This window comes from Labeo rohita, chromosome 12, assembly GCF_022985175.1.
Source record: "Labeo rohita strain BAU-BD-2019 chromosome 12, IGBB_LRoh.1.0, whole genome shotgun sequence".
Lineage (NCBI taxonomy): Eukaryota > Metazoa > Chordata > Actinopteri > Cypriniformes > Cyprinidae > Labeo > Labeo rohita.
Genome location: NC_066880.1, coordinates 8199172 through 8214691, shown reverse-complemented (window position 1 = coordinate 8214691; position 15520 = coordinate 8199172). Strand labels below are relative to the sequence as shown.

Sequence of the window (15520 nt, the reverse complement as noted above, 5' to 3'; positions counted from 1 at the left end):
ACAAAAACCAAAAGCAAAAAGATGCTTTCTTTTTGCTGAATTAAAAAAATAAAAAACAATTTTTATGTGCTATCATAGTATTAATTAGCTGTTATTTATTATTTTCAGTATTTTTACTTTTATGTTTCATAATTACTTATACAACATCATAAATTATCAACATTAAAGCCAACACTTTTTCTGAAATTACATTTACTCTTGCATTATAGTGTTGTGTTGCCGCTTATATCGAATGTTTCAAATTGTTTACTTGTGAGGTTTCATTTCAGTTAGGATGCTGTCTTAGAAGACAGCTACCTATGTAGGCAGTGAGATAACTCGCTAGGTTTTGAAACAGAACCTATATTATCATCACGCTTCAGGTTACAGTACAGCATGTATTGCTGAGTCACACGGCACAGATGTGTGTGTGTGTGTTTCGGTCATACTCACAGGTCAAAGACCAGGTAATGGAAACCTTCTTCTGGGATACTGTCATGGAGCCGAACTGGGGTTGAAAAGACACAACAGGAGAATCAGCGTTAAGATATAATGCATTATAAAAGCAACTGTTCTTAATGAGAGGGCAATCTTGAGCATTCATCACACAGCGTTCATAACAACATCTGATGAGAACATGCAACATACGTCCAATTACACGCTATTATAGTGACGCTTACAATTACGAAGCACGTTTACCAACTTAGGATAACCATAATGAGCACAAGGCCAAGTGAAATAACAAAAAGAGTATTCGTCGAGAAGAGAGAGGGAGAGGATGGATGACAAGCTCACTTATGTACACAAGCACTGTGTCACGTAGACAGTGACACACACCGAGTGTATTGGGTTGGGGGTTGGATGGAGAAAGAGAGAGTGAGAGAGAAATAAGGAGAGAGAGTTGAGTAAACACTGCCCAGAATAGCAGGAGCCTTATGAGAGCGCCGAGAGAAAGAGCAACATAGCAACTAGTTGGAGGAGGGAGGGAAAAAGACGGAGGATAAATAACAAAGGGACGGAGGCAAATCTGATGCTGGAAAATACATATATTAGATAAATGACTTCTACATTATTAGAGTAATGCTGTGAGTCAATAGTCCTCAGAGTGATTGTTTGACAAGCAAGGCCCTAGCATGTTGACACTGGCACTGCAAACACGAGCCGCCATCACGCCATTAATTACAGAAGCTCGAGTTTAATAAACTCCTAAACATTTAGAGAGAGATTAAACGCAATGTAAATTGACATCTGCACCAATATTTAGCAAGAAACAATGTATGGCAGGACTGGACGTCACTACGATTTGAGAGCGCAGAATCAGGTTTGGCTATAATACTATTGGCTATATTTAAGGTGAACGTTATTTTTAAGGTGATTTATATAACATAATAATATAGTAATAACAACAACACTACGATTATTATTGTTGTTATTATTATTTGAAGTGTGTTTTTTTTTTTTGCATCAAAAGAAAAAATATATTATTTAATAATTATGATAATTATAATAATATATTATTTTTTAAACCAATGGAAGAGTTTAGGAAACCTGTTTGAAAGTAGTCATTATTTTTGCAATTTTGCTTGGGCAGAAATTACTCATTTCACCTCAACAACAATATTATTATTATTATTATTATTATTATTATTATTATTATTATTATCATCATCATTATCATTATCATTATCATTATTATTATCATCATCAGCATCATCATTACAAATGTCATCTTCTTAATATATTTTGAATGTAGTAATAATAATAATCATAAATTATAAATTCAATTTCTGTACCTACAAAACTGAAAATAAAAATAATGACAATTTAATAAGATGATGATATAATAATAATTATTATAACTAACGCAAGAAGAAAAAGAACAAGAAGAAACTGTTTTGTTTTTGTTTTTTTTGCTTCAAAAGAAAAAAAATATTACTATTTAATATAACAACAACAACAACAATAACTGAATGTTTTTCAACCAATGGAGGACAGAAAAAAAGTGTTAGAAAATATAGAAAATATAACAATAATAATAAAAATGAAAAATAATGGCTAATTTAATATAATAATAATAATAATAATAATAATAAATAATATATATTAATTATAATAATATAATATTATTATTATTATTATCATCATCATCATCATCATCATCATCATCAACAACTAATTGCAAAAAAAAAATGACTTATTAAACAGGTTTCTTGAACACTTTCCCCTTTTTCTTCCATTGGTTGAAAAAAATTAATTTATTATTATTATTATTAATAAATAGTATTTTTTTTCTTTTGAAGCAAAAAAAGACCAATTTCAAATTATTATTATTATTAATTATTATTATTATTATTTTAAGTGAGATTTTTTTTTTTTTTGCATCAAATGAAAAAAAAAACTAATTATAATAAATCTAATATATTATAATAATATATGATTTCATGTATTTATTTATTTTTTTTTTCAACCAATGGTTGCAATTTTGTTTGGGCATAATTTAGACATTTCACCCCTATTTGTATTTTTTCAAATATCTATAATAATATTATTAATAATTGTTATTATTATAATGATCAGCATCATCATTAAACATGTCACCTTCTTTATATATTTTGAATTTAATAATAATAATAATAATAATAATAATAATAATAATTACTATTATTTAAAGTGTTTCATTTTTGCACTTAAAACTGCACTAATGATGATATAATCATTATAATAAAAACTAAATAAATGCTAATACAAATTATTATTATTATTATTATTATCATCATTATTATTATTTATATTATTATTACTGTGTTGTCTTGCTGAGAGAGAACATTCTACAAACTTAAAAAAAAAACTGACTCGAGTGAAAGGGAGATACACATTAGTGTGTGCCAACTGCGCCAGTAGCAACAAGCACTCTCTCCTCTCTCCTCTTTAACCTTTCAGACTGTCTCTCTCTCTCCATCCCTCTTCCTTCATTGGCTCTATTGTTCAGCACTTATGTGCAGGCCAAGCAGAAAACATGACAAGCTGTCCACTTGAGGAGAGACGACAGAAGGGAAAGTGAAGGAGAGAGAGACCGATACAGGTGATGGAGCAGGAGAAAGGGGACGGCATTGCCTGAGGGGGAACAGAGATGAGAATAAGAAAACACGTCGGATGTGCGGACAGTGCGATAGCCGGGAAAAAAAAGAGGAAGGAGTGAGACAGAGAATTGAGGAGAAAGACACTGGATAGAGTGTGAAAGTAAGATCAGTGTGGGATATTACAATAGAACTACATAGAAGTAAACAACAGCGGATGTAACTTAGTTGAGTTATATAACCATAAATGAATGATTCAAATTAAAAAACTATTCTTTTGAATTTTCTATTCATCAAAGAAAACTGAAATCCCCAAAAATCCTAAACAGTCTCAATTATCAAACCGTTTTGATTTTCTGAGCAGTATGAGGTCATACTGCCCAGGCCCCGCCCACGACCCCATACAGACTGTCCCGTATTAGCATATTTCCACCCTTAGCCAGTTGTATGCTGTCCGCCATTTTCTCCGCGATCTCGTAAGCAATGCAGGTGTTTTCTATTTGGATGTAAAAGTGAAAATAAGAGTCTTTATTTTCTCCCGACATCAGCGCCAATGAGGACGCAGTGGATTAGTTTTGTTTTTGAAGGTAACGCGCCACCGAATACACAAAAAAACAGAAGAGAAGGGGCAGGGCGAGCAGCAGCTCATTAGCATTTAAAGAGTCATGCACCGAAGCGGCTCGCTGTGAACAGAGCTATTTTTAACAAGGTACAAAGTCCATTTTTACACAACAACAATAATAATAATTATTATTTTGTTGCTATTACTATTATTGTTATTATTATCTGAAGTCTGTATTTTTTAATCAAAAGAAAAATACAATTTATATTAATAACATAATATTACAATTAATAATAATAATAATAAAAATAATAATAAATTATTTTGAGATATTTTAATCAAAATATGTTGCAGAAATTTCATAAAGACCCTAAAGTTTCCCAACTGTGGAAAACTATTTTCAACACTAGTAACATGAAGAAACTGGAGTAACTGCTTCTCATATATTAAAATACAAAACAGTTATTTTACAATATAACTTCACACAATATTACTGTTTTTACTTTATTTCTGATCAAATGAATACAACCTTGGTGAACATAAGCAATATTTAATATAAAATTACAGACTTATAAATAAAATTACAGCTTTCAAATACTACTACTATACTACTACTACTACTACTACTACTAATAATAATAATAATAATAATAATATATGATTTTTTTTCAATCTGTGGAAGACAGGAAAAGTATTTAGGAAACCTGTTAGAGAATAGTTATTTTTGCAATTTTGTTTGTCAAGAAATTTCACATTTCATCTGTAGTTTTATTTTATTTTTTTATTTGTATAATAATCATCATATTAATAATAATAAAAATTATAATAATAATAAACAATTATAATATTAAGAAAAAGAAACTGGAGTAACGTTTTTTCATATATTAAAATACAAAACATTATTATTATTATTATTATTATTATTATTATTATTATTATTATTGTTATTTTACAATATAACTTCTCAGAATATTGCTGTTTTACTGTATTTCTGACCAAATAAATACAGCCTTGGTGAACATAAGCTATAATTAATACAACAACAACAGCAATAATAATAATAATAATAATAATAATTAGTATTATTATTATTACTAGTATTATTATTATTTGAGGTCTATTTTTTTTTTTTTAATCAAAAGAAAAACATATTACTATTTAATAATAATAATAATAATAATAATAATAATAATAATAATAAATTATTTTTCCAACCAATGGAAGACAGGAAAAGTGTTATTATTTATTAACCATTATTATTATTATTATTATTATTATTACTATTATATTAACCAGTCATTATTTTTGCAATTTTGTATGTGAAGAAATTACACATTACACCTGTAGTTTTATATCATTTTTTAATTTGTATAATAATTATAATAATAATAATAATAATAATAACAACAAAAATGATCTAATTTCTAACAATATTACTGTATTTCTAATCAAATAAATGCAGCCTTGGTGAACATAAGCAATAATCTCAAAATATATATCAGGGATTGTGTTACAGAAACTTCCGGTCTCAAGTCTTCTGTCCTAAATGAGATCCTCACTGAAATCACCATGGTTACCAAACAGATAAGACAGGATTCTAGCGTTGGATGTTTCTTTAATACGGCCTCAGGGGTGTAAACGTATAAGACGGCATGAGTATTTATCACTGTAACAAAACAGAATACATCACAATATAGTTATTTTCATTAAAAATGTAATAAAGAAAAATGCCTTGTATTTTAATAAGTAAATATTCCACTGAGATCCTTCCATTAAATTATTCCCTCTTATTATTTGATACTTGATGAACACAAAGGGATAAGATTACTTTATTATTAACAAACACCTAATACACCCTATTCTCAAGCAGTTATGTCTTTCTTCATCTTCGTGGTTTTCTTTCTCTCTCTCGCCTCTTCTATTGCCGTGCTCCTGAGCTCATTGGTGATAATGACGGTATTTGGGCTGAACTGCTGCCCACCAGCATCTCCCACCTCAGCACAGTTATTTATAGAGCTCCACTCCTCTTCTATCCCTCTCTGCCGCTCTCTCCATCCCTCTACCTTCACCTCTTTCTTTGTCGCCATCGCCCCCATCTCGATGGCTCTGCTCGGTTTTTTTCAGCTGTTTCGCCCTCTCAGGTCTTCTCCTCATTCTATCGATCAGTCTCTCCCACTTTCTGTCTCCACTCCTCCTTCTAATTCCCTCTTTGCTTTCTTATTCATTCTCCTACTGCTCCCTACTAAATTCTGCTCTTTATTAGCTCTTTTTCCCCCTCATAATCCTTATTTTGTTCTATTGTTCATACGTTCTTTGAGACAATGGCTTTTGGGAGAGGCTGTTCCGCAGGACACGGTATGTTTTGCTGCAAAAATACTTCAACCTAATTCAGTCCTAGTCATCACTGGCACCAGCTCACACACACACACACACACACACATTTATAAACACTCACAAAGCTGCAGATGCTCGCTGCGACAAACTCACATGTACACCACCATCTGAAAGTTTGGACTCACTTTAAAATCTCATTTAAAAGTTTAGGTTCAGTAAGATTTTTTTTATGTATTTTAATTGTGTCTTATGAACTCCAAGGCTGCATTAATTTAATCAAAAATGCAGTAAAAAACAGTAATATTGTGAAATATGATTACAATTTAAAATAGCTATTTTATATTTTAATACATTTCAAAATGTAATTTGATCCTGTGATGCAAAACTGAATTACTCCAGTCTTCAGTGTCACATGATCCTTCAGAAATCAACATTTTGTATTATTAATGTTGAAAACAGTTATGCTGCTTAATATTTTTGTTGAAGCCATGATACCTTTTTAGAGTTTTAGATAGAGTTTTTTTGTAACAACATAAGTTGCAAGAGTGTTTACTGTCACTTTTGATTAATTTATTGCATCCTTGCCAAATAAAAGATTTAATTTCTTTCAAAAACTTACTGACATCAAACTTTTGAATGATACTGTACATTTTGTAACTTATGAATAGATTTCAAATTAAGTTTGTAGATATACAGTTGAAGTCAAAAGTTTACAAACACCTTGCAGAATCTGCAAAATGTCAATTTACTAAAATAAGAGGGATCTTACAAAATGAATGTTAGGTTATTTTTTATTTAGTACTGACCTGAATAAGATATTTCACATAAAAGCTGTTTACATATAGTCCACAAGAATAAATAATAGTTGAATTTATAAAAATGATCCCGTTCAAAAGTTTCCATACACTTGATTTTTAATACTGTGTTGTTACCTGAATGATCCACAGCTGTTTTTTTTGTTTAGTGATAGTTGTTCATGAGTCCCTTTGTTGTTGTTCACCCCCTGACTCTTAATTCATCGTTTTTCCTTCTGAAGCATCAGTGAGCACTTGAACCTTCTGTAATTGTTGCATATGAGTTAACTATTCAGCTGTTATTTTTGGACTATATGTAAACATCTTTTATGTTAAATATCTTATTCAGGTCAGTACTAGATAAAAAAAAAAAAAAACATGCATTTTGTATGATCTCTCTTATTTTGGTAAAATAACATTCTGCAGATTCTGCAAGATGTATGTAAACTTTTGATTTCAACTGTACATACATTGTGTATAAATTTATCTTTAAAAAAATTCAATTTTTTAATGGCCGAGATGGACTAGAAAAACATCTATTAAAGCACCTCATTTGTTAGTTTGTTGATGAAATTGTTAAGTTAATGAAAGAATTACCAGCTAGGGACTGATGATATGACCTAAAATCGATTAATTGAATCAAGTTCGCTGTTGCATGTGATCATCCTTCCAGCAATCTTGTCCTTTCACTCTATATGCGCAAGTATTTACTCTAGGTTCTTACTGGTCATTCACTCAGAACAAGTTTTTGCATCTAAGACGCAGCACACAGGAATGTTTTTTTTTGCTAAAGATGCAAGCGCAACAGTCATACACGTCCATATAGCACAGACTACACATGTGGTAGCATGTTTTTAGTCAGAAAGTATTAACAAGATTTAAAAAACTAAAATTATGTTGGTTAGAGCTTCTGAATTTCGGTTTCGATTACTTTTCGATTAATCGTCCAGCCCTAGAATAAGCAGAGCTACAATCTAGACAAACAGTCATGATCTTGAAGCTTTAAGATGAAATTGTTAAATATTTTTAGAACTCATAAATCCCATACTTCAAATATTCTCGTTTAATAGTTTTGACTGCTTTACTGTTACTCTAAAATAAAAAAAGAGAACATAATGAAGATTAAACTCACCAATATTGGGGTGTTTGAGTAGACGACAGATTCGGGCCTCACGTTCCAGTTTCTGATGATCTGCAGAGGAGAGAGAGAGGGAGAAAAGCAGGTTAGATATTTGAGGTGGCTGATGGCTTGTTCTCACAGCTATAAAATAAAAAGGACACCTCAGTTGAGGTGCGAGCAGCTCTGTCCTCTCCTCCGAGAAGAGAGAACATTTTTCCACAGGTGTCATACATGTGAACTACAGTGCTGGAGAGGTACGTGGGAATAAACAATTCAGAGAGCGAGTAACATAATATGAATTAACAATAAAATATAAATGCAGTAAAATATAAATCTACATACAGAAAAAAATAATCCTAAGATTTATACATCATCTGAAGGCTGAATAAATAGGCTTTCATTGACTTTCATTGTTAGCATAGGACAATATTTGACCGAGATACAACTATTTGAAAATCTGAAATCTGAGGATGCAAAAAAAATTTAAAAAAAATTAAAATACTGAGAAAATCACCTTTAAAGTTGTTCAAATGAACTTCTTAGCAATGCATATTACTAATCAAAAATTATTTTTTTTTACTTTAGGAAATTTACAAAATATCTTCATGGAACATTATTTTGGCATAAAAGAAACATTGATAATTTTGACCCATACAATGTATTTTTGGCTATTGCTAAAAATATACTTGTGCTACTTAAAGGAGAAGTCCACTTCCAGAACAACAATTTACAAATAATTTACTCACCCCTTGTCATCCAAGATGTCCATGTCTTTCTGTCTTCAGTCATAAAGAAATTATGGTTTTTGAGGTAAGCATTTCAGGATTTCTTTTTCCATATAATGGACTTCAATGGTGCCCTGATTTTGAACTTGCAAAATGCAGTTTAAATGCAACTTCAAAGGGCTCTAAATGATCCCATCCGCAGAAGAAGGGTCTTATCTAGCGAAACAATCCGTCCTTTTTTTCGAAAAATAAAAATGGGTATACATTAAGCACAAAAGCTTGTGTAGCACTAGCTCTGGGATGCGCGTCCACGACGCTAACGTTACGTACTGTGGAATCACGTCTAAGTTCATCGTCTGTGTACTCTGGCTCAAAAAGGTACGATATGGCAAAAAACTCCATCTCATTTTCTCCTACAACTTCAGAATCATCTGACGTTGTACTTTTTTGTTTGTAAACAGCGTTTGACTTTTTACTTCCACTTACTTTGTCTTTGCACATTTGCTTTGTAGTGTCATGGACGCGCAACCCAGAGGTAGTGCTACACAAGCTTTTGTGCTTAAAAAGTATACAAATTTTTATTTTTAGACAAAAATGACGGATCATTTGCTAGATAAGACCCGGATGGGATTTGCATTTTGCAAGTTCAAAATCGGGGCACCACTGAAGTCCATCATATGGAAAAATATGGATAGAAAGACATGAACATCTTGGATGACAAGGGGGTGAGTAAACTATTTCTAAATTGTTGTTCTGGAAGTGGACTTCTCCTTTAAGACTGGTTTTGTGGTCCAGGGTCACATATGCTCATATTGGCAAAGGCCTAAAAATACTGCAGAAATATATCCCAAGCTAACTAAGGTATGTGACTTTGGTCCTGTTATGATAAGATACTGTAAACTGTGTGTGTGTGTGTGTATGTGTGCGCATGTTTGTAAGAGTGGGGGTGAGGTTCAAGCTAATCTAGGGCTTATTACTGAAACATGTAATACGGTTGCGTGAGCTCGAAGGATGAATGTTGTGTAAAATTAAACAAACAAGCCCAAGGGCTCATTTCCTCACACTTGCAACACACACACAAGAGTCTAAATAGCAGCTCAATGTCTTGACTGGGGTTTATTCATCTTCTCAATGTAAAAATAACCCACCATGCACTGCTGCAGGCCAGTGAAACTGGCTGTGATTCATATTTTAGAAGAAAATAATAGGCTTTAATGTCAAATGAACAATGTTTTGATAGATTATATTCAGACAGGCTATGCAAGGCTTACAAGATCTTGCTGATCAAATAGTACACCTGCTTTAAAATTAACTGCTTGAAATAATACTTATTTCTAATCTGTAATCTTATCTGGGTTTCCAGTGCTAAAACATCCTTAAAATTTAATTCTTTTAAAATTAAAAATTTCCCCATTGGCAAACAGCTTTGTGATAAATGTAACACTTTTAATAAATAACGTTAAAAAATACAGTTAATTTAACACTTGTAATGTAGAAACATGCATCCAGTAAAGCTGCTTTGAAACTATGCATTGTAAAAAATGTGAATTATCTATAAGTGTACACTAATCTGCTTTAAACTGATCTTACCAACAAGATAAAAAAAAACACCTTTGCTAAGTTGGCAAACGTAATCGGTTAAATATCAAGTAAATATCAAGGCCATCTCAAAGGTCTCAAACAAGTCATGTCCTTAAGTTACCTTGCATCAGCTGAAACGACTGTGTCATCCTGCTTTGCAGAAATTATACACATGAAACATCATTGCATCCAAATTCTGAACTTTGTCCCTAGAATGTAGCGATTAAGTGATCAAAAGTGGAGTGACAACTGTACTATGTACACAGCCAATATAAAGTGAAGAGTAAGACGAACATTGCAACATCACAACATGTATGTTGTGCAACGGCATGGAGTGTCAGTGGAGCGTCAAAATAGTGTTAGTGCTCATCCGTCCTCCGCAATGAACACATCAGCTTGAGTCAGTCTGCAAATATTAATGCTGCCTAATCCGACATGCTTAAGCAAGATGGGAGTTTGGGAGATGGAGTCTAGCTGACCTCCTAACTGGCTCTGGGCCAAAACCTAGTGGGTTGCCTACGTAGGCAGCATTTTAAGGTGTGCTCTTGACATGAAGACCGTTCCAAAATGTAGGCAGCATAAAAGACGCCTTCTTTCTGTTAAACTCTCAAAGGGTGCGTCGCATGTATCATTCACACAAAAGGTCAATACCAGCACACAGTGCTTAGTTAAAAACAAAAAGCTCAGTTAATAATAATACATTTCACTTATGAGGTTCCATTTCAGACAAGATTCAGTCAAGAAGGCTGTCTAGGTAGGCACTAGGTAAAGTTATGGGAACAGAAGTATAGAAAGGTTTTTTTATGTAAATGTTGTGCTTTCGTAAAAACACAATGAAACCATGATTCTGTCCAATTATTGTATTTTATAAAATGGCACTTTTGAAAGGACATGTAATACGAAACACCCAATCTAATCAACTTAACAAGCACATCAACTGGAAACTAAATGCCCTTTTTGATTCGGTCGTCGGTTTGATTGAATGTGTTATTTGATTGTGCACGCATGCATCCATTATAATTTTCCACATATTGTGCTGTCTGTGGTCCAGAAGTTCCGCTTTTTTTTATTTTTATCACTACCCCGTTCTGTCTTCTTGACTTTCTTTCTCTCTGATCTAGATTAGGTGTTAGCCTTTCACACATGCAACCACACACACAAACACAGACACACAGGTTCCATTTCAGACAAGATTCAGTCAAGAAGGCTGTCTAGGTAGGCACTAGGTAAAGTTATGGGAACAGAAGTATAGAAAGGTTTTTTATGTAAATGTTGTGCTTTTGTAAAGACACACACACACACACACACACACACACACACACGTCTGGTTTATTATCTTTGTGGGGACTCTCCATAGGCGCAATGGTTTGTATACTGTCCACACTGTATTTTCTATCCCCTTACCCTAACCCTACCCTTAAACCTAACCCTTACAGAAAACTTTCTGCATTTTTACTTTCTCAAAAAATCTCATTCTGTATGATTTATAAGCTTTTGTACCCATGGGGACCACAAGCCGGTCCCCACAATGTCAAAAATTTCAGGTTTTACTATCCTTGTGGGGACATTTGGTCCCCACAATGTAGCAAAAACAAGTACACACATACACACACACACACACAGCAGACATGCTCCAAGCTAACAGGATTACATCCTCTCCCATCTTGCCCTGTGACCCAGTGGAAGATTAACCCTTAGCATGCTGCTGGCACAAATACTGTTTCCCTTCCCAGCCCTTTCACTGCTGGCCAACACTGACCACACACACTCCAACCGCAGAAACAGAAGAGTGCCAAGATGTCACCAAATCCCTGTTACTGGATCAGCACAGAGACACAATGAACCTGTGTCATCCTATGAATTAGCAGCTTCAGCAAAGAGAAAATTAGGAAAACAAAGATGTATATGGCAGGACAATATAGCTATATGTATGTATATATATATATATATATATATACACATACATACATACATACATACATATACACATATATATATATATATATAACTAGGGGTGTAACAATCAGTGATGGGAATAACATACACATTATAAATATATACGGCGTTATATAATATATATGTATGAACTTGTAACAATCAGTGATGGGAATAATCAAAATAAATTACTGTTTTTTTTCAGTAACGTAATCAAACAAATTACTGTTTCCACGTTACAACGCCGTTACCATTACTGCCAATAAAATACGGCGTTACTATCATTTATTATAATATTATTAGAATTTTATTTTTCAGTTCATCTGAATGGATGCGCAGCGTACCTGTATTTGACGAGCTGTAAACTCTAGTGTGAAGGCACACGACTAGCCGTCACTGTCTCACACACCCAAAGAAAGATACAGAGCGACAGAGTCTTATACCATGCAGAATTGACCCGCTACGTGTAAACTATATTCTTTGTTGTATTTTCCTCTCAAAACAACGGAGCTCCTTTGGAATACTTCAGCTTTTAAGAACTGCTGGTTTCTCCGGTAGTAGGCGGAACTAATGTGCAAACAGCAATCTCATTGGCTGGCGCTCACCTATTATCGTCCCTGTTTTGATTACAGCAAATCAGTTCGAGCGAACGCAGACAACGTGATTAATATTCATGAACCCAGCAGCTCATTAAAGCTTAGTGCGTTTAATATATTAATAGTAGAATTCGTGGTAGTAACAAGACGTTCATAGAAACACTAAATTACAAACAATATCACCACCAGTCCTAAGTTCAGTCAACATGACAAACATGCATTCATACATGGTTATTCTAATTACTAAAATTCTAATGGCTAAAGTTGAATGCTAATTATAATTATAATATTATATCAGATATTTAGTCTGGTGAGTAAACTAAAAATGTAATTAATTTCATTAAAATTTCATTCATTTAACATATTTAATATTGGGGTCATCCAAGTTATTTAATGTGTTTAAATTTTTTTTTTTTTTTTTTTAAAGCAACACAATAGTTACTTTCCCTGGTAATTAGTTACTTTCATAATGATGTTACTCTGTTACTAACTCAGTTACTATTTGTGAGAAGTAACTAGTAACTATAACTAATTACTTTTCAAAGTAACATTCCCAACACTGCCCACAACAACATTAAAATAGTGTAGATTAGTGTACAATGTTTTATATTTATTTTATAGTTATATTAAATTAGATTTTTTTTTTTAAGTAACGTAATAGTTACTTTGCCTGGTAATTATTTACTTTTATAATGATGTAACTCAGTTACTAACTCAGTTACTATTTGTGAGAAGTAACTAGTAACTATAACTAATTACTTTTTTAAAGGTACGTGCCCAACACTGGTAACGATACACGTATTCGTACCGAACCGGTTCGGTGCATGAGGCAACGAACACAGGCAATTCACCCTCAATCCAGAAGGGGGCGCCCGCAGTAATGCAACGCTGTTTGATAACCGCCAGCAGAGGAACAGCGAATGCCGTGAGTTGCGCATTTGAAAAAGCCCACTAGACAGTGATCATGTGCTGATTCTGAACGCGTCTCTCACTGACAAAGGAGTATAAGGAACGTATCGCGTCTTTTGCGTGCTCAAGTTCGTTATTTCAAATGTAGACTCATAATGGAAGCGACGCAGTCGTGACGTGCTCAGTTTTACCAGGCATGTCCACGCCGCATCGAAATAAAAATCTCAACTTTTCAGAATGCCGCAAACAAACCACGGGTCATGTGACATGATTCAACCAATTAGCTTCATCCTTTCCCGTAACAACATTGAAAGCTCAGCCAAGATGGAGAAACAGCTGATCATAGCTATACAGGGATAGCAATTTTTAAATAAATTTAGTAGCAGAGCTACAGCAAGCGATTTTTAGTGCTGGAAATCCATTTCCTGAAACTTCTGCGTCTTCATTGAGAGTGCAGTTCATGGTTGCTTAGCAACAGCAGACACCACGGGAGCGCTTTGGAAAGGAGAAAGTAGCGCGCCTAGCGTTTTCCACACGTTTTTAGGTGCGACATGGGAACGGCCCCTAACCTTACTTTAAAGGCTTGTATCCTACCCATCTCATTCGGCACAAATCCAAATATTCCATAATATTTCCATATTTGCGATGTATCCAAATGCTAAACTATTTAGTATGTAAATGATAGGCTTTGTACTTTAGTCGTGTTCCAACGTTGAAACAATGAGGCGGGCGCGTTCGGTTAATTGTATTTTATTTTGATAAAATACCAACTGCGCTGTGAAGTTAGCTATACTTAAAGCATGGAACTGATATGTTTTGTGTGCGTGTGTGCGTTAATGACGTTAAAGGGGACACTAATTCTAAAAAGTAAGTAAACAACTCACATACCTAGATATCACCACATCATAATAAGACCTAAAATGGCCTAAAAACATGATCTGTTGGAATTTTTAGTGAGTAATCAGCTTGGTGAAACTGAAAGTAACCAATATTAATGTAACCAATATTTACAGAGTTTTGATGACTGATGATCAAAAATAGTTAAAGGTTAACTATTAAAAAGAACAGCAGAACATAAGTCCACAAAAAATTATGTTAAAATGATATATATAAAATATTTTTTATATTGTTACTGCCTTGAGCTATAAATTAGCTATAATAAATAGAATATTGACTACATTGTTAATGTAAAAATATAAAGTAGATTTGTTTTTATTATTATTTTCTGATAGTGTTAAGTAATATTATTTTACCTGGGGCACAAATACCTATTTGATTAAAAAAAAAAATAATAATAATAATAAAAATAAATAAATACACTTTATCAATGTAAAATAAAAGTGTAATACAAGTATAAAATATAAGTGTGTGTGAATATATATATATATATACACACACACACACACACATATATAACATAAAACAAACATGTTGATGTTCCTCATTTCAGTTCTTCATTTCTGCTTATCTCAAAAGACAGCCATAAAGTGAGGATATTTCAGAATAACTATATCATCACACTTACACTAGCAAAATGTATTATTCTGTCTGCCAGAATGAGCTGGTTTAGCATTAAAATGGAAGCTTTAAACTCTAGATCCTTCCTCATGATATTTTTTATATGTTTACGTTCACAGCCTACATTTATGCTCCATACATAAAATTATACAAGATGATACACTGTATTGAAAATACTACTTCAAGTAGTAGCAAAAGATGTGTATCAAGATGAAACTTTAAAGTGCTAATACAGCATCAATTCCATTTGCAATCTTTTCATTATCAGAGTACAAGAAAAGCCCTTACTTTTCAACCCGTCTCCTTCAACCATCTGGCTCTGTTCCCATTTTTCACAATCCAATCAATTCCAGATGGATAAATTCAAATTTTGCTCTACATTCTCTTGCT

The 15520-nt window shown here is 33.0% G+C and overlaps 1 protein-coding gene across 14 annotated transcripts in view; it reads right to left on the bottom strand.

Moving 5' to 3' along the window:
• The window catches only part of camk2g1 (calcium/calmodulin-dependent protein kinase (CaM kinase) II gamma 1), a 96542-nt gene that overhangs the window by 42742 nt on the left and 38280 nt on the right, over positions 1–15520 (bottom strand). For all 14 annotated transcript variants that reach the window (XM_051124176.1, XM_051124161.1, XM_051124168.1 and 11 more), the window contains exons 3-4: positions 7879–7938; positions 433–487 (exon numbers count right to left, since the gene is read on the bottom strand). In XM_051124176.1, the coding sequence (XP_050980133.1) occupies positions 433–487; positions 7879–7938 (115 nt within the window). The remainder of the gene's footprint in view (positions 1–432; positions 488–7878; positions 7939–15520) is intronic.